The 27100-nt window shown below is 41.5% G+C and overlaps 2 protein-coding genes across 2 annotated transcripts in view; both read right to left on the bottom strand.

Moving 5' to 3' along the window:
• The window catches only part of LOC128526587 (membrane-spanning 4-domains subfamily A member 8-like), a 78656-nt gene that overhangs the window by 45810 nt on the left and 5746 nt on the right, over positions 1-27100 (bottom strand). The window lies entirely within an intron of this gene.
• Positions 12235-27064, bottom strand: LOC128526591 (membrane-spanning 4-domains subfamily A member 8-like). The gene is made up of 7 exons (XM_053498600.1): positions 26908-27064; positions 17022-17132; positions 16872-16928; positions 16534-16671; positions 16216-16329; positions 12736-12816; positions 12235-12505 (listed from the first exon to the last, which is right to left on the bottom strand). The coding sequence occupies exons 1-7, from the start codon at positions 27058-27060 to the stop codon at positions 12416-12418; spliced, it is 744 nt and encodes a 247-aa protein (XP_053354575.1). The 5' UTR covers positions 27061-27064; the 3' UTR covers positions 12235-12415.

Here is a 27100-nt window from a genome sequence, read left to right on the forward strand (position 1 = left end):
GGGATTAGTTACTGTATAAGGATTGTTTGTTTTGTATATTTTTTGTTTTGAGTGACACTCATACTTTTTTCCTTTAATTACACACTTCACATCGTGAGTAAAAGACTTTTGAAACGCACTCCTGTTCAATTCATCATTCTTGGTCTGTTTCACAACCGGTCACAATTGTCTCACAAAAATGTTATGGTTTTTCATCCTACAGTATTTAATATCAAACACATAACAGGGATAAAAAGTACACAAATTGTCTTAATGATCAGTGGCTCATGCTACATACATTTAAACAGCTTATTCATACAGATGTACCTGTTTTACGTGGAAAGTTACAGGGCTGGTTACAGGGCTGTCACTAAATGATTTACCCTGACAAAATACCCATATAAGAATAATTATTTTAAATATATATAACTGGGATATTACCTGATCGTTAATCATAATTTTGGTTGTTATTTAAATGATTAAAATCCTGTTGTTGTTTTTTTATAGTTGATTAGCTACATACTGTAACTGTGCAACTGTTAAACATTAGCCCCTACTTGAGATTCTATTTTTTTGTTTTAATCCCCATACATTTTGTCTCGGTTTATCCACATATTAACACCATGCTCACTAGTTCACACAACTGCAATCATTAAGAAAAAAAGGAAGAAGAAAAAAACAGATTCTTATTTTACTTGCACTTCAGCTGGCACTGAACCAAAATATATTGTCTTACATTTGTGAAAATTTCGTTGTTCTAAATACTAATTATGTTGTTTAATTTGGGCGTCTTTATTTGTTACTCGTTCGCACTTCGGCCGGGTTGTGGAAAGTGCTAGTGTTCTAAGTTGTCATGTCCCAGCTCACTATAGAAGATTTAATTTGCGAAGCTTAAACAGTTTTAGGCATTAAAGCAAGGTGAGTTGAAACTTGATGGTAGAGAAGGCATCGTAGGAAACTACGCAGGGCACTGGCAAGAGGAAATGCTGCAAAGCCCCCTCTTCCTGACATTGCTGCAACATCAGTGAAGAAAAGGAAGCATTTAACATCACTAAAGCTGAAAGACAGTAAAGACATTCTTCATATTTAAGATGTTTTGGTAGGTGTAATGTCTGCGGTCACCGCCCTTCTCAAGAAAATTTATGACCAGTTTTTGTCATGAAAAGTGGTGGTGTGTGGGCTTTAGCAGAGATAAAGAGGTAAGAACGTAAAGAGTCTTTTTATTACTTAATAAAACAAAACATAAACCAAAGGAAGTTGGCTTTACTCTGGAGCACGTTTTAAACCAAAATATTAATCAAATAATAACTTACACAGACTAGGTGCTTAAACAGACTTGGATACAAAACAGACAAGATGATTAAACAAATCAAACAGACTTGGGGACTGAACATACAAGGGACTAAACATACCAGACAGACTTGGCTAAGCCTACTAGCTGTTATGCATACTAGCTGCTAAGCTGAATGGTAACTAAACGTCTCGGGTTACTTTGCTGTAACCCTGTTCCCTGAAAAGGCAGGAACGAGATGCTGCATGAAAACGCTATGGAAACATCTTTTTGTGTTGCCATTTGTGAAGCATGTGTGTGTCAAACACGCCAAATTTTGGCATATATACCCTCGGTCAGGTGACGTCATCTAATGAAGCGCACCTGAAGGTTATAAATAGGAGTGAACCGGAAACATTCTTCAGATCAATTTTGTCTGAAAAGGATGTCCAGTCACGCAGGCAGTGCGGAATTGGAGCGCAGCATCTCGTTCCCGCCTATTCAGGGAACAGGGTTACAGCAAAGTAACCCGAGACGTTCCCTTTCAAAGGCTACACTCGATGCTGCGTGAAAACGCTATGGGAAAGAGAATACCAACGCCGCTGCACTGCAAGTGTCTGGACCCCAAGGTTGTGAAGCGTGTGTGCACAAAGGCCGAGGAGGTCTCAGAACAATTTCTGGGAGGCTGACTCAAGGACCTGTGAGCCCGGAGTAGCATAAACATCCAGACTATAGAATCTCACAAATGTGTGCGGAAAGGACCAACCTGCCGCATGACACACTTGCTGCAGGGGAACCCTCTTGCCAGCGCAATAGATGAGGCAATCCCCCTGGTTGGATGAGCCCTGATTCCTCGAGGCGAAGTGAGACCACGCGCCTCATAGGCTAAGGCAATAACATCTTTCCATGATGTGATGAAAAAGGCTGCTCTGACTTAGGCCACTAGCTAGTGCGGTGGGCATAATGCGTACTGAAGATAGTAGGTGAAACCTATCCTGCTCCAGAGCTGTAAAAGGCGGAGGACAAAAGGCTTTGAGGAAACTGGGTGCATGGTCAAGAATGAAAATAGTTCGGGTGAGGATGCTGAATAGCTCTGACTAGCCCAGCGGCAAAGTCTAGGCAGGAAGGGAAGCCTGCAGATTTCCAAAGGGATTATAAGAAAAAACATCTTGAGGGTCAGAAGCCAGACAGGCGCTGACTCTAGTGGTTTGGTAGGGGTGTCAGCCAGTCCCATCCGTCAGAACATGACAAGCCGAAATAGCGGCTACGTACATTTTGAGGGTACTAGGGCATAAGCCCGAGTAACTTCTTGCAGAACTCCAGCACTGAAACAATTCAGCAATGGACTGGGTCTACATGTTCCGCCATGCACCACTTTCAAATATCCTCTCCTTGAGGGCATACATTCTTCTAGTGCATTGAAGGTACCAGGGCTCCCAACTCCATATCCCCTGAAGTGTAAATCGCCTTGAGGGACAGAAACTCGTCCTGTGCCCAAAGCAGAAACTAGTGTGCTAGCTTATTGAAGCGGTGCAGCACAGTGTGCTCTGACAATCATGGGCCAAAATGTACATCGCCCTGAGGGACAGGGACTCGCTCTGTGCCCAAAGCAGAACTGGTGCGCTAGCTCATTCAGGCAGCACCAGTTTAACCCGGCGATTATGTACGAGACAACCCTAGTGTCGTCCACTTGCACTAGGGCATGGTAGCCTCTCAACTGCTGGAGGAGGTGTTTCAGGGCCAAAATAAAGCCATCAGTTCGGGGCAATTGATGTGCCACACAAGAAGATGGCCTCTACAGCTCCCTTGGGCTGGATGGTCATCTAAAACCGCACCCCAGCCCGTGAGGGAAGCGTCTGTCGTTAGCATCTGCGACGACAAAAAGACACACGTAGAGTGGGACTCAAAGTCAAAAACCGGGCTCTGAACCACATAGAAAGGGTACGAAGCCCTTGGCGCTTAACCCTTATTTGCCTCTGGGGATTGGCCCTGAGTATAATCCCCTTGCTTTTAGCCACAACTGAAACAATCTCATGTGCAGAGGCCCAAAGGTTTCACCGTGGACACAGCTGCCATGAGACCTAAAAATATCTGAAAGTGATGAACAGTCACTTTCTGGCACGCGCAGGAGACCCCTGTGCCCGCATTGCGATCACATCCTAGGTGACACTCAAAATTTTGTGTTCTGAGCAAGAAAGAGAACGCTTTTATGGCGTTGAGTCTTAATCCAGGAACAGAGATGAGCTAGGACGACATCCTGATGTCAAAGCGCTAGCTCCTAAGACTGAGCCAGCATAGCTAGTCGTCTAATGTGCGGGTTAGCTAGACCCAATGGAAGCACCCGATACTGGTAAGCTTCGCCCCCGAAAGCGAACCTCAGGAACTTCCTGTGTTGTGTCAATATTTCCATGTAAAATATATGCATCCTTTAGATCGATTGTCACAACCAATCCCTTGGTTGGATTAAGAGCAATCCCATTGACAGTAAACATTCTGAACCTGTATTATTTTGGATAGCGGTTCAGCCCGCGAAGATCCAAAATCGGACTCAGCCCCCCCGTTCCTTTTGGGAACCAAGAAAAAAAATGACTGTAGTAGCCTGACTCTCTGCCTGGTAGGGGAACATGTTCTATGCTATGGCCCCTATTCCCAGGAACGTCTTGTAACTCCAGAGTCAGCAGATGCGCCCTTTCCGGTTTGATGGAAGTGGAGACCATGCCGTTGAAACGCGGAAGGTGATGTGAAAACTGGATCCTGTAGCTCTCACTACAGTGCTCAATACCCAAGGAGATATACTTGGCAGTCTTTGCAGTTAGACCGGGGGGGGGTTATTAGCTGTTCGGCATCCTGAACATGGCAAGGAAAAACCGAAAAACTAACATTTCTTGGAGACCGGTGTTGTCCGAAACACCAGTGGTGGCGGAGCAGGAAAACCGACCTCCTGGAGGTGCCAGGGAGAACACTTCATCCCTGAGAGGAATTCTACATGCCCCTCCCCGGGGGGAGCCACCCCCATGGTCCTGGATGACCTTAGGACTTCTTCTTTGTGAAGGAGACAGTACGTAGGTCAGCTTTCTTTGAGGCTGATTGCAAAACGTGGCTGCCGCACCACAGTCTTACGAGGGGGTGCACGGCTCATAACGCTCTATTCCTGTGCTTAGCGCCTCGCGAGAGTCAGACTCGGTCGGGGCTGGGTGGCTGACAGTCCCGACCCTTGAGCATGGTGGGTAAGGACTTTTCCGAAGGTTTGTTCATATGATTTCGCCTCCTAGTGGTGATGTTAACAGCGTCGCCAAACAGGCCAGAGGGCGAGATGGGGCATCAAGGAGGAATGCACGATCTTTATCCTTGATTTTCCTGTGAGATTTAGCCACAGGTAACTCTGCGGAACACCATCACAGCCATAAACAGCCAATAGCATGGACCGTCTGCTTTATCGCATGAAGAGACAGGTCTGTGGCTCAGCGTAATTCCAGGAACGATGTTGTAGAGCTCAAGTCTTTCAACAGGTCAGCCTGGTAAGCCTGCAAAACCGCCATGGTGTGCAGTGGAGCACCAGCCAGCTCTTCCCCACCAGGGAAAATGTTAGTCTACACGGCTTGGTGGGGAGTGTATGCTTCTTTTCAGGGAGGATGATGTCCCAGGAGAGATAGCCCAAGCATCTCTTCTAACTGGGATATCATCATATAACCACACCTTCGCATCAACAACATTCAAATAATTCGAAGATGATGGCACAAAAACACAGGATGAATAAGGCTATTCCATGAAAGAGTTAACTCGTCATGAAGGTTGCCAAGAAAGAAGGGAGTGAGAGAGCGCCGTTTATCCGAGGCTCCCCCCACATATCGTTTTTTCGAGCGCTTGGGGAAATCTTGCTTCCGCAGCCAAATACGAAACACGATCGCTCAATCGCATGCGTTACTTACCTGCGGAAGCGAGAGTAAGTCTTTCCTATCCTTTTACAAGAAATGCCGTAAGGCGCTTGTGAAGTGCACAGAAAACTTCCTGATCCGGCGAGGACACGAAAGAAAGGGGGATTCCCGTCTCGTGCACGTCTGCCAGATTGCACTGTTTAACCCAGGAATGCGCCGAAATAACGGTGTGGAAATCGCGCTCCGAAAGAGCGTAAGCATGGATCTCCTAACAAACTTCACCATATCGGTGAGTTAATATTTTTAAATTCGCTTGCACACATCACATGCAAACACAATATTCGGTCCTTTGAAGACAAAAAGATCTGAGGAATGTTTCCAGTTCACTCCTATTTATAACCTGCAGGTGCGCTTCATCAGATGACGTCACCTGACCAAGGTTATATATGCCAAAATTTGGTGTGTTTGACACACACATGCTTCACAACCAGCAACACAAAAAGATGTTCCCATCTTCCCGTTTTCACGCAGCATCGAGTGTAGCCTTTGAAAGGGAACACAAGATGTGTGCCATTTACTGGTTACTCCACAATCTGCATCCAAAGTATCATTCGTCCCTCCATTCAATACAGCTTGCCATCCTTTGCCAGACCAGTGTGGTCAAGGAGCATGGTTATGGGAAAATTCTCCATCCTCTCATCTTGTAACACTTGAGGAGCAGGGCCTTTACCTGCAACAGCTTGGAGCAAGGATTAAAGGCACAGTATTGTTTGTAGCAGCAGACAATTTGGCAGCTCATTCTCTTGCAGGTTTTTATGAGAGTTTTATGGCTAATCATATGTGCAGATTCTGCATGGCCACCAGGGATGAACTGCAGGTAAGTGAAGTACAGTCTGGTTTCTCCCAGCTCCGAGCAAAAGTGACTTACGACAAGCATGTAGATGTTGCTGTGAATCCCACCTTGTCCTAAGAGTGTGGGGTTTAGTCTAGCTGCATACTTAGTGAGAATCTGAAACATTTTCATGTAGTGGATGGTTTCCCACCAGATATCTTACACAATCTTTTAGAAGGTCTTGTGCCTTTTGAATTATGACTATGTTTTCAGAAGCTAATTGACCAAAAATACATTTCTTTGGAGTCTTTGAATAAGGCGATCAAAGAGTTTCCTTACACATTTACAGACAAAACAGATCGGCCTCAGATTATACCCAAGAGTCACACAGCAAAGTCAACAATTTTAGGCAATGCCCATGAAAATTGGACTCTTCTTAGATTACTTCCTTTTTTGATTGGACACAATGTTCCTGAAGGTGACCTGTTCTGGGAGCTGATCATGATTCTTAAAGATGTGGTTGAACTACAGAAAACAAGATTTTCAGAAGATTCACTGGCCTTTTTGAAATGAAGATCTCAGAACATCGCTATTTGTTTCAGACATTGTTTCCCTCTACAAGACTTCGGCCCAAACATCACTACCTAGAGCATTATCCCAAACTAATTCGAACTTTTGGACCACTAACTTTTGGACTAAAATGTGTGTCTCACACTGGCAGTAAGACACAAAAGAAGGATGGGATTCCACTTAGCTTCTCCATCTTTTTTCAAACCACCAGTGGAAATTAAAAAATTGAAAGCTGCTGTTGTTTCTTCATTCCCTGACAATGTGCAGCAGTCCCTCTTTCAGGTGAACGGTCAGCAAAACACTGTTTTGGTAGCATCTTCAGTATGTTTGGATGGGATTAAGTATGTACCAGATATGATTGTTTCGGCTGGCTCGTGCTCCGGTCTCCCAGAATTCAGACAGATTACAAAACTTGTAGTTATTAACACTCATGTTGTGTTTGTCTGCAGACAATTGACCTCATGGTATAATTAACACTTAATTCAATTCAATTTAATTCAATTTTATTTATATAGCGCTTTTAACAATGGTCATTGTCTCAAAGCAGCTTCACAAAAATGAAAGAAATTCATTAAAAAATAATAATAAAAAGAAAAAATAAATAAAAATAATAAATTGTGTATGTGTAAGAAAAATGTGTCTAGATAATAATGAGATGAATAAATGAAATTTCTCACTTAAGGTGCTATGAGCTTTGTGGCAGTCATTTACTGTAAGTCCACACTCAGTCACTGCACTGTCTGAACTGAATGATGTTTTCCCTCTTTCAGCTTACCGAGAGAGAGAGAGGAAAACTTTTTGTCACATTAAAACGGTATATTTTATGCAAAATAATAAATATATGAGAACACATTTCTAAGCCAAACATGTCTTTTTTTTTTCTTTTCTTTTTTTAGAAGGATGCTCAGCATGGACCGAGGACTATTTCTCCAAATTATCATTAATGATTCGCTCGCCTTCCTTCACATGCGTATTTACTTAGTGATATCCAATTCCTAATCCATAGGGTTTAATATGATGTTGGCCCCGCCCCCTTTGCAGCTATAACAGCACTCTTCAACTCTTTTCGGAATGCTTTTCACAAGGTTTAGGAGTGAGGTTTATGGGAATTTTTTACCAATCTTCCACCAGACTCATTCATCCATGTCTCTATTTTAGAACTGGTATGAGTTCTTTTTAGGAGTTGGGCTCATGCTTGTTTCTCCCTAAAGAGATTGTAACACACACACATACACACATGCGCACACACACACAAACACACACACACAGAGGAGAGGAGGAGGGGGCCTACTGTGTATGATGACACACAAACACATGCGCTTGTTCTCTAAGATGTGACTCTGTTAAGGAGAGAGAGAGAGAAAGAGAGTGTGTGTGTGTGCGTGCGTGTGTGTGAAAGTCTTCCTACACAGTAGAAACCCTCCTCCGTCCCTCTTCTTTCGTGCGGATTCACGTGACTTTAAGATGGAACCTCTGTAATGATACTTGCTTTTCCCTCTTTTTACAGATTACACGGAAATGTGGCATTGCATTGTTATTAAACAGATTAATCTCCCGCACTGCTACTGCCTTTTAACCTTTTTCACGAGGGCTGTTGTTTTAGTACAGTTACTAAAGAACAATCACTACACTTGAACACAAAATTTTAAAAAGCATAGTGCGTACACCCACATGTGGTCACAATGTTATAGTAAACAGTACACGTGCACCTTGATGTTGACTATACGAGCACTGAGAGTTTGGGCGACGATTACCCACAATCCTGCAGCACGAGAGAGAAGAACCATTGGCTCAGTTCTGATCACGTAATGCTCAGCAGACAAACCTTCTTACAGTAATATCCATTTAAAACCGCCTGGACCATGTGGCTGCCATGTGAACGGAGTCCGCCTGCCCTTTTAATGCCATAATCCGCCCTCCTTCACTACTAATTAATGTACAGTTTTCTGTGTTTAAGTATTTTTTTATAAGAAGAGTGGTTGTGCCCTTTAAAAATGCCTTCATAATCTGAGTTTAGTAAAGTTTTTTTTTTTAGAATTTACACAATATCTAGTTATGATAAAATAAAAGATATTCATAAGCATACAGTATGTACCAACAGAGTGTAAAATACTGTTTTGGGAATTCTGGAATGGAAATAAAATCCCTGTGCTAATGTTAACCACTGAACTTTATGTTAGCATCAGTGGCGGCTGGTGAAAATTTTTCCTGGTGGGGCTGATGTGACAAAATATTTCTTTGCTTAGTCCAATATAAGAATTAAAATCAGACGATGATTACAATTAACAATAATGATTTAATCTCCTCCTCAAAATCACCAGTTTCACAGATAAAGTAAATGAACAAATTTCCATTGTATAATACGCCATGCATGCTTAAGAGAGTATCAAATACAATAATCAACATCAAAGGGTATGATCAGCTGGATCACCTTTCAAGCAAAGTTGCATCTCATAGTGGTTCACACAAAAATAAACAGTTTTAAAAATGCAATTTAACACAACAGTCTAAAACGGGTATATTAATAAGGATCTCACCGAATTTGGTGGAAACTGCTCTTCGCTCGTTAAGTTCGCCATCATTACTCTGATTGACCGCGCCTCTCTCTGATTGGCCGCGCCTCAAAAGAAAAAAAAAACTTAAATCTCGCGGTATTTTCTGCGGCTTGGGGCAGAATTTCCAGCGCCCCAAGACCATAAAATTCTGAGAACCTGATTGGCCGCATATTTATTAATTTACCCTAGCAACAGCTACATGACTGGCTATTTGGCTGCACTCAGGGGCGCTTTTTCTCAGCGCCCCATGACAGAAACGATACAAGTCTGTCTGTGGAAATTCACTGGTGAATGAATGTCACTAGGTGGGAAATGTTGTATATGTTATTCATATCGCATGTAGGCACATACTGGTGGGTAAACCGAATTAAAAAAACTTAATTTGTAAAAAATATATTTTACATTTTTAGCCCCTCTTATCAGGGAGGGCGGTGCCCCAGCGCCCCCTATGGGCCGGCCGCCACTGGTTAGCATCAGCCACTGTATTTCTGTATTATCGTCTGCATTACATTAACTGAGGATTTACGTAATGCAGTTTCATACAAATAAATTAACTGATTTAACTGTCAGGGATCAGACTGAACAGGAATGAACCCAATAGCAGACAGGTAATTTCTTTGAAAGCTTTATTGCTGGCCAAAGGAGTTTAGCTTGCAGGCTTAACAAGAGCAGAGATGCGAAGCTGTGCTTGTGTAGGCAGGTATAACAGGCTGTGTGGGAAATCCCCTGTGACAGGGGTGGAGGCGTGTCGATGATGAGGCGGAATCACCACGAACCCGGAAGTGGGAGTAAGATGAAATCTCCAACGGTCGCAAGTGCTTGGGATAATGCGATCGCAGCATCCGACGTTCGGGTAATCCGGCAGGGAGTGAGGAACACAGCAAGCTAGCGATGCTCTGTTGTCAGTGTTACATGTAAACACAAACACACACAGATTACCGGAGCTTGTGAATTGGGTGGAAAAGTCAGGCTGGATAAGAAGCCGGTATAATATAGCTGTGCTCTTGTTGGCGATACAGGAGAGAGAGTGAGAGGTCCGTGAAACAGAGCGGGGTTGGCAGGGATAATCCAGCAGCGGAGGCAGAGAAATCCGGAAGCGCGATCCAAAAGCGGCGTCGTTAAACAGGCGAGGTCATAAACGTAGAGTAATCCAAAAAAATGGGGATAATCAGAAGGGCTAGGCACGAGACGAAATCCAAAAAATAGGCAAGGTCAAACATTGAAATGAAATACTACACTCAAAAAAATGAACATGGCTACCTGTTACATGTACTAAAATGTAATATGTGTTTAGTACATAATAATTTCATGTTTCCAAGATGAACATGAATAAATTATGTTGTATTTACATGAAATTCAACAACTTAACATGTATTAGATTTAATCATGTTAAGATGAACCAAAGAGATCTTGTCACTATGAAAACCGGAAATAGCAAAACCGGAAATATCGCGAGAAGAGAACACAGCGTGTTGAGAAGACAAACTTTTGGCGGGCGTGTGGAAAAGGTCAGCAGGAATTAATTTCCGTCTTTCTAAATAGAAACCAAATACTGAACATAAATGTCACTGCTGTTTAGCGATGTTTAGTCACGTTATTTTGGTTTAAGCTATTTCTTGTATTTTTAATCACACTTAAAATACCGAGGGTTATATGCGCGTACTTAATCTGCGGTTCGGTTCTGGTTTCGGTCTGTTCTCATGAGTTGTGAAGCGAGAGGAAGAAAGTATAAATATTGTTTATTTGATAAATTAAGTATCATGAATTTTAATTGAATCTCTCTCTGTATATTTTCACAGGAGTTTGTGAGTGAAAGTATCCTGTCTGCATCTGACTTCAGGAGTTTCCTGACCAACCGTCTCTAACACTCGTCATATTTAAAAGTCATAACGGACAGTTATAAAGTACAAAACATTCTGTTGGTGTTAATTTTTTTTTCTATGATTAATACTTATTTATGGTGTTTTATGTTTTGTACATCTTTTCAAATTGAGACCTCATTTGTAAGTTGCTGCTGGTGTAAAATAAAAATCTCTGTTTTATCCCGTTTGTCTTATGCTTCCTTCCTTCACAGAATTCTGTTGACCAGGGCTTGAAATTTAAATTTACTTGAGTTGGATCAATTTAATTTACAACTGAAAAATGTGTTGTACCAACGCTATTCATTTATGTTAACAGTATTAAATTATGTTGGACGCAGCTGTAGTAAATAAGTTAAATGAACCTAATAAAATTAATTTGACTGAACCTAAGAACATTAAGTTGGGCCAACAAAATTGCTTAACGCTGAAAGAAAGCCATTAAATCAGGTGGAAATTCTTTCCATAATTTAATTACGTTCATTCAACAAGTTATTTTTGCTGGAGAAACAGAAGATTATACTGTATAATACAGTATGTTGTTATCTCAGGTAATCAGCCAGTTTTAATAATAATTATTATTGGTTATATTCTCACTTACTCACTCATCTTCTACACCACTTTATCCTGTGTTCAGGGTTGCGGGAGGCCTGGAGCCTACCCTACGAGGTGGGGTACACGCAGGATAGAGTGTCGATCCATCACAGGGCAAACACACATACACTCACTCACACACTATTGTATTGTTCTTATTATTTATTTTATTATTATCCCCCCCCCCCCCAAGTAATTTATATATTTTTATCATTTTAATAACAATAGTAATATGATGGAGAGAAATAATCATGATACTGTACTAACAGTAGAAGCTTTGCCCTTAAAAGTTAGCTCCTGTTCTGACTTAATCATTAAGCATTCCTTCTTTTTTTGTCATGGTACAAAAAAAGAAAACACTTACAAAGTGTAAATTATTTTCTGTAGATGTCATCAGACTTTATTACAGACTTTATATCAGTACAAACCTGTTCATATTAAACCAACACTTTTTTTAAAACTGCTGTTCTAAAAGAGTAATTAACACCTTCTGACCAATTAGGATCCATAATTTCACAGAGCTGTGGTGTTTATTTATTTATTTATTTATTTATTTATTCCTTCTTTGATTTTAGCAAAAGTTTTTTAAAAAGAGTAAATAATTGTTCAGCAAAAACAAAATAAATTATAAAAAAAAGTGATTAATATTTGTAATATTGCTGTACTTTTTAAGAAAGCTTTTTGAAGCATTTTAAAATCTTTGTGTACATAATATATACTGTTTTGTAAATAGGTATTTAATGTTCACTTTTTATTAAATGTGTGATTAGTTATTAAAGTAAACACAGAGACGTGTAGTTAGTTCTAGAGTGTGAGATTTTTATCTTGAGTTAAGTGAAAAATGTTCAAATTATTAACAAGAATAATTTCTAAAATCATCCTCAGTTGACTGCTTCACCTTTTTGATAGTATGCTGGGGGATTTTTCATTGGTGGAGCGCTCATGCCACCAGCACCCATTGTACTGACTCCCTGTAAAACAAATGGTTGGTAAAGGATGAATAGAAAAAAAAAAAGAAAGAAAATAAACTTTTGGTATTAGATGTATGTAACTAAATATAATATGAATTACAGCTAAGGCCAGTAAATGTAAAGGTTAACATTATAATAATAAAAAAAACACAAATATTCTGATATTTTTATTTATTTGAGCTCTTTAGTGATTTGGAGTTTCATGACAACCTCCTGCAGGTTTCTCTTACCGGTTGTGCCTGATAAGCTGGGATGGAACTGATCGCAGAAACACCACTGTCTGGGTTCTGAACCACATTGATAATGTTCAGCTGTTAACACATACACAGAGCTTCATAATTACACAATACACAATACTTATATTTACACAAGGTTACATTAGGTGCAACATCCCAAATTGTTCATTATTTGCAGTATTCTGGATCTGGATTTTTTTGATCTTAGATAGATATAAAGGCTACATTTCACATCAGCACTGTTTATTGTCCTGGACTCCAACTCCCAGAATTCCTCACCACCTCACAATATGGTCAAACTACTCTCCATTCCTATCAGCAGAGGTGGTAGGCAACTGAGTATATTTACCTTGTTACTGTACTTAAGTACCTTTTTCACATGTGTACTTCACCTGAGTAGTTTAATTAGGGGATACTTTTTATTTTTACTCCACTAAATCCTATGAAAAATATCTGTGTTCTTATGTAGCTACATCTCTGCATGACCGAAGTGATGTGTAGTATTTGAAGCATGAATTTTGCCACTTGCTGTCCATTATGCATAATTGTACAGCACCCTCCACAATTAATGGCACCCCTGGTTAAGATGTGTTTTTAGGCTTCTAATAAATTCATGTTTTCTTTAAACAAAATAGAACCACAACACAAAAAGGGAGAAAAATCCAACTTTTAATTGAAGTACAGTGGAAAAAATCCAACAGTAGGATTTTTTTTTATTTTTTACATAAAATCATGTGTGCCACAATTATTGGCACCCTTGATGTTAATTGTTCGCACAACCCCATTTTGCCAACAAGACAGCACTTAATCTTCTCCTATAACATTTTAAAAAATTGGAGAATACAGATAAAGGGATCCTTGACCATTCTATTGCTCTTTGCACTATCTTTCTAGATCGTCCAGAGTGCTGGGTCCCCTCTTATGCACTCTCCTCTTCAACTCACCCCACAGGTTTTCAATTGGGTTGAGGTCTGGAAACTAGCCATGAGAGGAGCTTGATTTTGTGTTTGCAGAACCATTTTTTTGTATTTCGCCACATGTTTTGGGTCATTTAAGTCCTAAAAGACCCAAGGAGGACCCATCTTTAGCTTTCTGGCAAACTCCATCTGGTTTTGATTTAAAATGTCCAGGTATTTCATAAAGTTCATGATGCCATGCACCCTATCAAGGTTCCCAGTACATTCGGAGGAGAAATAGGCCAACAGCATCACAGATCCTCCATCATACTTCACAGTATGGTGCTTTTAAGCATACTCATTTTTTGTTTTATGTCAGACCCAGACAGTGTTTGTTGACAAAAAGCACCCAGTCTCAGTTAAAGTCCCAGGAAATTTCAGATGTTTAATGTAGGTTTGTGACTGTAGGTGAGAAAAAGACATTTTCCTTGCGTGCCTCCCTGGCATGTAGAATGCATCTGATAGCTGTTATACAGACTTTGTGATTCCAAGATGTCATTCTTTCATTGTTCTCTAACAGTGAACTTTAGAGATTCTTCTCTTTTTCACTGGGCATGGTGGCAAGATACACTTGTCCAGCCTTGCATGTCACTGTTCCAGTTGTTTTAAACTTCTTAATGATTTATCTGACTGTGGATTTGGGCAAGTTTAGGCAAGTGGCTATTTTCTCGTAGCCATTGCCTGACTTATGAAGGTTGACACACATCTGCCCTACAGTACTTAAATTAGGTGTTCTCTTGTCCTTGCCATATTGAAGAGTGGATAAGAGATATAGGCCTCTAAGTCATGTTATATTTATACCACAGGAAAAGATGAAGTCATGAATTATTAATTAAATGTTTCTAGATACCCTGATCAACTTTATAAACTATGATACAAATTTAAAAACTGCTTAAATTACATTATTTTATCGGAATTGTTAGGGGTGCCAATAATTGTAGAACAGGTGATTTTTATAAAAACAATAATTTTTTGTCCATGGAATTCACTTGAGTTAAAGGTAAGATTTTTTTTCTATAATTTCTAATGTGAGATTATACTCCTGCAAATATATATATATATATATATATATATATATATATATATATATATATATATATATATATATTTGCAGGAGTATAATATATATACACACACACACAAGGGGTGGCAAGAAGTGGCAATAATTGTGGAGGACATGACTAAAACTGTTACAGGTGTTTCTAATCAGAAGCAGATCTCATTGGAGTCAGCAGTGAAAAAAAGCACGGGAAGCAGAAAGAGAGAGCTTTTACTATAAACAAGACTACCGTGGGATAATATACTTTTTTATACTTAAAGAAAATTTGAAGGTCTTCTGTATTTTCTTTAAGTAGACATGTGAATGAAAGACGTTTAACAGTAAGAGTAATATATGCCGTAGGGAGTCTCTATATTTACTCATGACAACTACACTTCCATTTGGGCCTGCCTTCACACTAACTCAGACATCTGAGGTTGGAAACAAAATGGATGTTATATTCACTACAAATAATACTGAAAATAGATTGAACAAGCATTTTGATCATATGAACATCTAACTGGCTAAAGTATTTTAGTATTACATTTACTATTATTTATTTAGTAAGTAAACAGAAAAAAATAGAAAAAATAGATTATAAGCAATTGATAAAGCTGCTATTTCTTGTTCTTACTTATTACCTTGTGCACCTCATTGAAATAAATTTACAAAAGCTCAGAAAGACAGATGGTTTCTACTGAGAGATATGAAATTTGAACACAGTTTAATAACACACATCTTTAATTCAGATTACCCTGACAATGACTTATTTATAAGATTTGGGATTGTGACATCACAGCAAAGTGCATTCTGTGAAAGTGCCATGTTGGACACCACCTGCTTTGTTTTGCTGTAGACTGCCCATCCACACATGCAGTCAGGTGTATGTAGCCTGTTTGCTCAGTTTTCTAAACATTTATCACTTGTGTTTGGCTTTTATTTGTTAGTAGTATGGATTCAAATCATTTACAAGTTGCATCTTCTCCAAAAACCATTCCCTGGCATCCTTTGACAACTTGTCATGTTAAATCCTATTCTTTCCATTTTTGCATAGGTATTCATCTACATTTCTCATGACTTTGTGTTTATTATGTCATTGATAACAGAGACATACTATAGTAGCTAGCAAGATGGTTGACACACCCCACAATGTAAAGCCTTCCCAACACATTCCAAAGCCCTACTGCAAGAGAAGCAAAAAACACTGATAAGGAAGCACCATCTTTATTTGCAGTTTCCTGCAGTGTCACAGTAGATTTTGAAGTTTGTTTTGGTCACATGTCAGTACATAACCCTCAGATTTCCCAGTAACACACTAGACACAATCCACTGACAGGGTGGGGCACTCTTAACACCGAGGTGTGTGGTTCAAACCCTGTTTACTATCTAATTAGCCTGCAATTTGACTCCACATACACTTCTTTATACACACTTAAATAAATTAATTAATTAATCAATTAATAATGAAAAATTATTTACAGTAGATTGATCGGTGCAGGTGGCTTTGCAAGTGAAGGCGGAAACTGCAATAGAGACGGCAAACTGGAGCAGAGAGAAAACCAGCAGAACTCCACTAATTCCATTGGTAAGGCCCTGAAATAAAGATCCACGATACAAAAATACAGCTACAAATACAAAACCTTTTTGTATTAAAATATTCAGAAAATACAGCAACTGTATTTACTTTAAAATGCTTAATATATTTTTGTTAACCTTTTATTATATGCTTTTTTTTTTTGCATATTCTTTCCCTTGCCACATTCCACAGTAAAATGATAATGAATTGATAAGTCATACCTGTGCGATGTCGTATTTATAATTGTTATTATTGTCGTAGTAGCAGTGATGACTTATCAAAAAATCTATAGAAAGCATGATGATGGCGATTCCTGCAGCTATCGTGCTAAAGATATTCAGCCCCATAGTGGCCTTCACCTGAGGAGGCAAACACACAAACAGAACACAAAATTAAGGTAAATCAGTTTGTGAAATAATTAAAAGAAAAAAGACACTGAGGGTGTAAGAAAAAATACCTCAGCAAATTTTTAAAAAATCAAAATCTTACTTTAAAAGACAAACAGAAAAGCAATCTATGTGCAGTTTCATTTTGAAAGATGCTGTTGGTGATTACATACCACACAGACATTAAGCTTGTTGCTCGCTGAAACAGCCAGAGAACCAGCGATGATGTGCTGTAAGTGCAGATTTTTTTAAAGTAACTTTATATATACACACAGTACATTTAAAGTAAAAAAAAAAAAAAAAACTGAAGAAAAAAAACTTACAAACAGTGAGCCCCAGAACACAACTCCAGAGAACACGCTCATGCTACAACGAGGGACCACCTTCACGATACCAAACAATATGGTCAACAAACCAATCATTATTTGGACAGCCTGTGGTTAAACACACACACATACACACTTTTTAAAAATTATAATAAGTACTATTTTGTTTATGTATTTGTTTTTGTCCTATATATTAGGTTGTTCATGAAGACTAATTAGACAGTCAGATGTGTGATGTGGGACAGGGTGTTGGGGACACAACTCACGATGATAATGAAATTTATCTTGTCTGCTGAAAATTTAAGTACAGAGGGCTTCTGAACTCTGGCAGAAGAGCTGAAAACATGCTCGCTTCGAGGCTGCAGCTCAAGACACTAGCGATGCTAATGCTAGCGGCGCTAATGGCTGCAGACAGGAAGACACTGCCAGCAACGGAAATGCGTTCATTAAGTTAAGTTTGCTGACGACACCTTCGTGGTGGGCCTGATCTCTGATAACAACGAGACAGCCTACCTGAAAGAAATTAGGAATCTGGAGAACTGGTGCCAGAGGAACAACCTCCTTCTAAACGTCAGTAAGACAAAGGAGTTGATAGTGGACTTCAGCACTAAGCAGGAGAGGAACGTCTCGGGTTACTTTGTTGTAACCCTGTTCCCTGAAAAGGCGGGAACGAGATGCTGCGTGAAAACGCTATGGGAATATCTTTTCGTGTTGCCGGTTGTGAAGCATGTGTGTACCAAACACGCCAAATTTTGGCTTATATAACCTCGGTCAGGTGACGTCATCTGATTAGATGCACCTGCAGGTTATAAATAGGAGTGAGCCGGCAACATTCCTCAGATTGATTGTCGGACGTCCGGTCACGTGGGCAGTGCGGCATTGGGACGCAGCATCTCGTTCCCGCCTTTTCAGGGAACAGGGTTACAACAAAGTAACCTGAGACGTTCCCTTTCAAAGGCTACACTCAATGCTGCGTGAAAACGCTATGGGAACGAGAGTACCAACGTCGCTGCACTGCGAGTGTCTGGACCCCGCATTGTGTAGCGTGTGCGCACAAAGCTGAGAGGTCTCAGAACTATGTCTGGGAAGCTGACTCGAGGACTCGTGAGCCCGGAGTGACAGGAACATCCAGACTATAAAATCTAATAAATGTGTGCGGAGAGGACCAGCCCGCCGCGTCACACACTTGTTGCAGGGGAATACCTCTTGCAAGTGCAATAGATGAAGCAATCCCCCTGGTTGAATGAGCCCTGATTCCTAGAGGCGAAGTGAGCCCACGCGCCTCATAGGAGAGAGCAATAGCATCTCTCACCCAATGTGACATGGTCTGCGTAGTAGCGGCCGCCCCCCGGTTGCGGCCTCCATAGCAAATAAAGAGCTGCTCTGATCTACGCCACTGGCAGGTGTGGTGGACGTAAATCCGAAGAGCACGTACTGGACATAATAGGTGAAGTTTCTCCTGCTCCGAAGCTGTAAAAGGCGGAGGACAGAAGGCTTCAAGAACAACAGGGTGCCTGTTTGAAAATGGAACTTTCAGAAGATAGTTCGGGTGAGGATGTAGAATGGCCTTGACTAGCCCAGGGGCAAAGTCCAGGCAGGATGGGGAGACTGACAAGGCACGCAGATCCCCAATCCTCTTGAGAGAGGTAATGGCAGAGGTGTGGACTCGAGTCATGTGACTTGGACTCGAGTCATGTGACTTGGACTCGAGTCAGACTCGAGTCATGAATTTGATGACTTTAGACTCGACTTGACAAAATATAAAAAGACTTGCAACTCGACTTGGACTTTAACATAAATAACTCGGACTTTCACTTGGACTTGTGCCTATTGACTTGTAAAGACTTGCTACTTCCCATAAAAAGCCCAAAGATAAAAAGTATGTTAACACGGACCGCTCTATCTCTGTTTATGTAGCTGTGCGCGTGTGTGTGTGTGACAGAGCGCATGCGCGCATTCGGCATGACATCCAATCAAAGTACCGTAGATTCTTTTGATTCGACAGCGTCCAACGTGACAACAACGTGCACGCGCCAGTTCGCGAAATGATACCGAAGGTAGTTTCTTTTGGCTATAAAAAATTGTCTATATGCGCGGACCACTGAGCTTCTACGGAACGCAGTAAAGGCCAAAAAGGACATTGTTAGCGTTTTTTTAATCCCTGACGAATTCTAGCCATCAGGATGTGTTTCCCATGTTATCTTGGACATATTTAGAATGATGAACCTCGGCTGAGTCACTTGTAGGCCGTAAACATGTCAGTACATGCGTTGTATTGTTTATATTTAATCACTGGTAGACACTACCCATGATTTATTTATGCTATTTTATCAAGGGATTTCTTTTAAATACAGTATATATTTAATATAAAGAAATGGACCACTACGAGTGCGTTTGGGTTTATTCAAATAATGTGACCTAGTGAATTGACATCACGCGGATAAAATGCTAATTATCTCGCATAATAATAATAATAATAATAATAATTATTATTATTATTATATAATATTTAATAATAAATATTATTATTAATATTATAATATATAATATTTAATTATAATATAATATAATAATAATAATAATAAGAAGAAGAAGAAGAATTATTAATTAATATATAATAATAATAATTATTACTATTATTATTATTATTAATGTCTTGAGACTGTATTCTCTATTTTGGCATTATGGTTTTGCTGAAAAGGCATATTTGATATGAAATATCAGACAAAATACTGACATGTTTACAGCCTACAAGTGACTCAGCCGAGGTTCATCATTCTAAATATGTTCAAGATAACAAGGGAAACACATCCTGATGGCTAGAGTTCGTCAGGGATTTAAAAACACTAACTGTCCTTTTTATTCTTTACCGCGCTCTGTAGAATCTCAGTGGTCCGCGCAAAACCCTTCGCGGGCGAGCCTTCTCCTAAATGCGCATTCCCTGTGCCCTTTTCACGGGGGTGGGGCTAAAAAAACGCATCCTGATGGGGGAACTAACTTCGACACAGCATGAGGTAGCCTACATGAGTGTATCACACAAGGTAGGGAGCAAAGTTCTTTAACGTTATGTGAAGAAAACAACGTTATTGTTTGCATGAAGTAGCCTACTTTAGAGACTTCATTGAGAATATGTGCTACCATTTTACATTGCTACTAGCATTTACTAACATTTGTATTTTTATGTATCTGAACAATGTTCTTTCATAAAAAAAGGTTTGTTTAATAAATACAGATCTTACAACCATACATAATCTGTATACATTTTATTTTTCTGCTAAAAAGACTTGAAAAGACTCGAAAGTCAAACCGTAGGACTTTGGACTTGACTTGAGACTTGTTGCCTTTGACTTGGGACTTGACTCGGGACTTGCCTGTCTTGACTCGGGACTTGACTCGGGACTTGAGGGCAATGAATTGAGACTTACTTGTGACTTGCCAAACAATGACTTTGTCCCACCTCTGGGTAATGGCCATAAGAAAAACCATCTTAAGAGTCAGAAGCCTGTCAGGCGCTGACTCTAGCGGTTCGAAAGGAGTGTCAATTAGACCTTCGAGCACGATAGATAAATCCCATGACGGGGTCGTGGCTCTAGTGGGTGGCCTCAACCGTTTAGCTCCACGAATAAAACGGGCAACTAAAGGGTGTTTTCCCACAGTAATCCCCTCGATTGGAACGTGGCAGGCTGAGATAGCGGCTACGTACGTCCTAAGGCTACTAGGGCACAAGCCCGAGGACAACTTATCTTGCAGGAACTTCAGCACTGAAACAATTTGGCAGTGGACTGGGTCTACCTGCTTTGTCATGCACCAACTTTCAAAAACATTCCATTTGAGGGCATAAGCTTTTCTAGTGGAGGGAGCTCTAGCGGCTAGAATAGTGTCAATAACGCTGGCTGGGAAACCAGCTTGACTTAGGTGGTCCCGTTCAGGGGCCAAACGTGAAGGTTCCAAAGCTCCGGTCGGGGATGAAATATTGTCCCCTGCGCCTGAGACAGAAGATCCCTCCTCACTGGAATCATCCAAGGTGAGCCATCGAGGAGAGATATTTGATCCGAGAACCATACTCTGGCCGGCCAATGGGGCGCTATCAGTAAGAGGCGCAAACCGTGTTGACGGACCCTTGCCAGGACTCCCAGGAGCAGAGATATTGGCGGAAACGCATAAAGGCGTATATTGGGCCACGTATGGGCCATCGCGTCCAGACCCAGGGGAGCTGGATGAGTCAGAGAGTAGTAGAGAGGACATTGTGCTGTCTCTTGGGAGGCAAAGAGGTCCACCTCTGCTGTAGAGAATCTTTCCCAGATTTGGCTGACTATGTCGGGGTGGAGTTTCCATTCCCCGTTTGTCACAGCTTGTCTGGACAGTGAATCTGCTCCCACATTCATGTGCCCTGGAATGTAAATCGCCCTGAGGGACAGGAACTTGTCCTGTGCCCAGAGCAGAACCTGATGCGCTAGCTCGTTCAATCGGCGCGAGTGCAGTTTGCCCTGGCGATTTATGTAGGAGACTACCGATGTATTGTCCACCCGCACTAGAACATGGTAGCCTCTCAGCTGCTGGAGGAAGTGCTGTAGGGCCAAAAATAAAGCCATCATTTCGAGGCAATTGATGTGCCATGCGAGAAGATGACCTCTCCAGCGCCCTTGAGCTGGACGGCCATCCAAGACCGCACCCCACCCGGTAAGGGAAGCGTCTGTCTTTAGCATTTTGCGACGACAAGACGGACCTAGAGTGGGACCCAAGGTGAAAAACTGGGGTCTGAACCACATAGAAAGGGTACGACGTCCTTTGAGCGTAACCCTTATTCGCCTTCGGGGATTGGCCCTTGTATGAAATTCCCTGGCTCTTAGCCACAACTGAAAAGCTCTCATGTGCAGAAGGCCCAAAGGTATCACCGTGGATGCAGCTGCCATGAGGCCTAAACATTTTTGAAAGTGATAAATAGTCACTTCCTGGTCTAGTCTGATTTCCTTGAGGGCGCTGAGGATGGATTCGACACGAGCGGGAGACAATTGTGCCCGCATAGTGATCGAATCCCATCTGACACCCAAGTATGTTGTCCTCTGAGCCGGAATGAGAACGCTTTTGGTAGCGTTTAGTCTCAATCCCAGCGAATGGAGATGAGCTAGGACGACATCGCGATGTCGGAGCGCTAGCTGCTGAGACTGGGCCAGGATTAGCCAGTCGTCTATGTAATTGAGAATACGGATGCCCTGGAGTCGCAAGGGAGCCAGGACAGCATCCATACATTTTGTATATGTGCGGGGTGACAGAGCTAGACCGAATGGAAGGACCTGATACTGGTAAGCTTCTCCCCCGAAAGTGAACCTCAGGAACTTCCTGTGTTGTGGCAAAACTTTTATGTGGAAGTATGCGTCCTTTAAATCTATCGTCACGAACCAATCTTCTGGTTGGATTTGCGAGACAATCATATTGATGGTTAACATCTTGAATCTGTACTTTTTGAGATAGTCCTGGGCACGTAGGCTTAAGGACTTAGTCTTTGAAAAGAAGACAGTGCGGCGATCTGATCTTTTGGAGGCAGCCTGTTGGGGGCGACGAGCCGTACCCCAGTCCTTACGGGGGGGTGCCCGGCTGCTGACGCTCTCTTTCTGTGCTTCTCGCCTGGTGAGATTCAGATCTGGCCGAGGCTGGGTGGCCGAGGGCCTCGACTCTTGAGCATGGCGTGGGAGAAATTTCCCAAAAGCCTGTTCATACAATTTAGCTTCTCGGAACCTAGTGGCGACGGAATTCACAGCGTCGCCAAATAGGTCGGAAGGTGAGACAGGGGCATCAAGGAGGAATCTTCTATCCTTGTCCTTGATGCCTGTCAGGTTTAACCACAGGTGCCTTTCAGCGGTCACCAAGGAGGCCATGGAACGGCCGATTGCACGGGCTGTCTGTTTAGTCGCACGCAGGGATAAATCAGTAGCCCGGCGTAATTCATTAAATACGTCATGATTCAGTGTGCCACTCGTGCTCAAATCTTTCAGCAGATCAGCCTGATACGCCTGCAAAACCGCCATGGTGTGCAAGGAAGCGCTGGCCTGACCTGCTGCTTGGAACGCTTTCCCTACCAAGGTAGAAGAAGTTCTACACGGCTTGGAGGGAAGTGTTGGTTTCTTTAATAAGGATGATGTTCCAGGAGAGAGATAGCCTGCAAGCGTCTCTTCTATCTGGGGCATCACCACATAACCTCGTGCTTTTGCATCAACGATGTTCGAATAAAACGAAGTCGATGGTACAAAAATACGGAAAGAAAAAGGATTTCTCCAAGAACGAGATAACTCGTGTGGAGGTCATCAAAAAATGGGAGAGAGCGGTGTTTTGGCTCCATCTCCTGGCCACCCGACAGAAAACAGTCATCTAATTTAGATTGTTTTGGGTGAGCCTGCTCCTGTGGCCAGTCAATATGCAGTCGTTCGACTGCACGCGTTATAACTTCAAGCAATTCCTCATATTCTCTTTCATCTTTTGAGAAGTGTTCTGAGGAAGCAACTTCCATTTCCACAGAAGCAGGAGAACGCCAACACACCTCTCTTCAACACACCCGCGAGAAGCACCGGAGTGCGCTCGTGAAGTGGAAGGAGAGACATCGGGATCGGGGGAGAGGGCGAGAGAAAGGAGGGACTCCGTCTCTCGCTCCTCGGCCAGATCTGCTTGTGATCCCCATGAGTGCAGCGCGGCTCGTGGTTCCCTAAAGAACGCGAGACGCGCGCGAAGCAGCTTCATGGGGAGAAGATCACAGTGCTCACACTCTCCTTCGAGAGCGTGCTTTTCACCCAAACATTCGAAGCAGAATGTGTGCATATCGCCCTCCGAAAGGAAATTTTCACAAGGAGGGGGACATCTAGTTCTAAACTCCGCCATACTAACTGGTGAGTTTTATAGATTTAATTCTGCTTATTTTGTATTTTTGTTATGCTTGCTGACACACACACGCGCACAATGCGATGAAGAAAAAGATCTGAGGAATGTTGCCGGCTCACTCCTATTTATAACCTGCAGGTGCATCTAATCAGATGACGTCACCTGACCGAGGTTATATAAGCCAAAATTTGACGTGTTTGGTACACACATGCTTCACAACCGGCAACACGAAAAGATTTTCCCATAGCGTTTTCACGCAGCATCGAGTGTAGCCTTTGAAAGGGAACTACCAGACCCCCGTCATCAATGACAGCCCAGTGGAGAGAGTGGACAGCTTCAAATACCTCTGTTTTCACATCACGCAGGACCTGTCATGGTCCTGTCACATCAACACTGTTGTGAAAAAGGTCCGGCAGCTTCTCTACCACCTAAGACGCTTGAGAGACTTCAGACTGCCCTCCAAGGTGCTTAGGAACTTTTACTCCTGCACCATAGAGAGCATCCTAACGGGAAATATCTCAACCTGGTTCGGGAACAGCAGGACAGACAAGCCCTACAGAGGGTGGTACGATCAGCAGAGCGCACCATCCGCACCGAGCTCTCTGACCTGCACTCGATCTACAGCAGGCGGTTCTGGACCAAGGCCAGGAAGATTGTGAAGGACCTCAGCCATCCCAACAATGGACTGTTCTCTCTGTTGAGGTCAGGAAAGCGATTCCACTCCATGAAGGCCAACACAGAGACTGAGGAGGAGCTTCTTCCCGCAGGCGATATGTTCTCTTAATCAGTACACCACACAGTATTGACCCACACATATGGTTTTTACACTCACTCTGGACATTCTGGTCGTTCGTTTACACTAGTGGCCACTGTACAACTACACTTTGTGGTCATTAGTTAAATCACTCTATCACAAGCCACTTTAAATAAACCACTTTTAAGCATATTTGCACTGCACAAGACACTTTAAATATGTGGATTTCACAACCATGGACATTACCATTTTTTTTTTACCATTTTATCTAACTTTGTTCCACACAAAAATAACATAAATCTATACCTACTTTGTACAGCTGTTTCCTTTTTGTTCTATATTTCTTCATATATTTTCTATATTGTGTATTTTTGTTGTACAGTTATTTTATTTTAACTTTAATTTTAAATTTTATAATTATATATTTTTTACTAGTTAAATGTACCTTTTTTTTCATATTTATTTCTTATTCATAGTCTTTATTTTAAGGCCACGAGCAGTTGTCTAAGCATTTGATTACATATCGTACTGTGTATGACTGTGTATGGTACAAATAAAATTTAAATTTGAATGTGTACAGTCTGAAAACATGTGATAAAGCTTTATTTTTTTTTTAAAGAAAAAAGGCTGGACTTAAAAATATTATATTAAATGGGCACCTCAGGGTAAGAAGTGCATTGTGCCCACTGGACAAGCCTCTGCAGGCTGTGTTATGATCTGGGGTGATTTACTTGGTCAGGTAGAGGCTCAGCAACATAATGTGACAATAAAATGAAGTGAGGGATGACCTGAATGTACTGAATGACCAGGTTATCACATCTATTCAGTTTTTCTCCCCAGATGGAACAGCCATATCCAAGGACTCAGATTATGAAAGAGTCATTCTGGATGCATGAGGGATCATTTTTACACATGAATTGACCACTAAAGAGTTCTGACCTAGACCTCTTTAAAAGTCTTGAGGGTATGTTGGAGAGGACTTTACAAAAAGGTATGACTCTCCCAATCATCAACACAAGATTTTGCCAAATAAGTAATGCAAATCTGGATGGAAATAAGTCTTGTGATATTGCATAAGGGTGTTAAAACAAAGCCAGGGTAAATGCACAAAATGATAATTTCCCTATATGGTTATACATCCTATAGTATATCACTATTCTATGGTAACCATGTTATTAGTTATGTTTATTTGTGTATTCATTTATTAGATTTTTGTCATATAAAAAATACCAAGATTAACACAAAGTAAAAATGTTAAATTCATGCTTTATAATTGAAGTTACTATTTCATATTTCATCCTTATATACAGAACTTCTTTAAGAAAATCTATGTTTAATAGGCAAATACTTAAACTTCTTCTTCTTTGTCTTTCGGCTGTTCCCTTTCAGGGGTCGCCACAGCGAATCATTTGCCTCCATCTAACCCTATCCTCTGCATCCTCTTCTCTCACACCAACTAGCTTCATGTCCTCTCTCACTGCATCCATAAATCTCCTCTTTGGTCTTCCTCTAGACCTCTTGCCTGGCAGTTCCAATCTCAGCATCCTTCTACCGATATATTCACAATCTCTCCTCTGAACATGTCCAAACCACCTCAATCTGGCCTCTCTGACTTTATCTCCAAAACATCTAACATGGGTTGTCCCTCTGATAAACTCATTCTTGATCCTATCCATCCTTGTCACTCCCAAGGAGAACCTCAACATCTTCAGCTCTGCTACCTCCAACTCTGCCTCCTGTCTTTTCTTCAGCGCCACTGTCTCTAAGCCGTAGAGCATCGCTGGTCTCACCACTGTCCTGTACACCTTTCCTTTCATTCTTGCTGATACTCTTTTATCACACAACACCCCTGACACTTTTCTCCACCCATTCCAACCTGCCTGTACCCGCCTCTTCACCTCCTTTGAACACTCTCCGTTGCTCTGTACCGTTGACCCTAAGTACTTAAAATCCTGCACCTTCTTTACCTCTGCTCCCTGTAGCCTCACCGATCCTCCTGGGTCCCTCTCATTTACACACATGTATTCCGTCTTGCTGCAGCTAACCTTCATTCCTCTGCTTTCCAGAGCATACCTCCACCTCTCCAAATTTTCCTCCACCTGTTCCCTGCTCTCGCTACAGAGCACAATGTCATCTGCAAACATCATAGTCCATGGGGACTCCTGTCTTACCTCATCTGTCATCCTGTCCAAGGCAAATACTTAAACCACACTTCATAAATATATTTTCTTTTGACTGTGATGTAATAGTGAAACTTACTCCCAACACTTTGGGTTCTCCTTTCAGGAATTTCTGCAGTTGCCTTTGAGTCTGAGATGAATTTTGTTCTGCTGCAGTTGATGAGGGAACAACTTGAGTGACGATTGTGTAGCCACTTCCGACATTAGAGAATGGTATAGGAGCACTAGCCATCTTTAAAAAACCTCTGATTTTTTAATCTGTAAACAAAAAA

The sequence above is a fragment of the Clarias gariepinus genome, chromosome 6 (genome assembly GCF_024256425.1).
Source record: "Clarias gariepinus isolate MV-2021 ecotype Netherlands chromosome 6, CGAR_prim_01v2, whole genome shotgun sequence".
NCBI lineage: Eukaryota > Metazoa > Chordata > Actinopteri > Siluriformes > Clariidae > Clarias > Clarias gariepinus.

Excerpts from the sequence above, each read along its gene's own strand:
- LOC128526591 (XM_053498600.1), bottom strand. The coding sequence starts at position 27,060 with ATGGCTAGTGCTCCTATACCATTCTCTAATGTCGGAAGTGGCTACACA. Across the intron at positions 12,817-16,215 it reads CCTGCACCGATCAATCTACT|CTGAACATTATCAATGTGGT; the intron begins GTAAATAATTTT and ends ATGTGTTAACAG. Across the intron at positions 12,506-12,735 it reads CAGCTTATCAGGCACAACCG|GGAGTCAGTACAATGGGTGC; the intron begins GTAAGAGAAACC and ends TTTGTTTTACAG.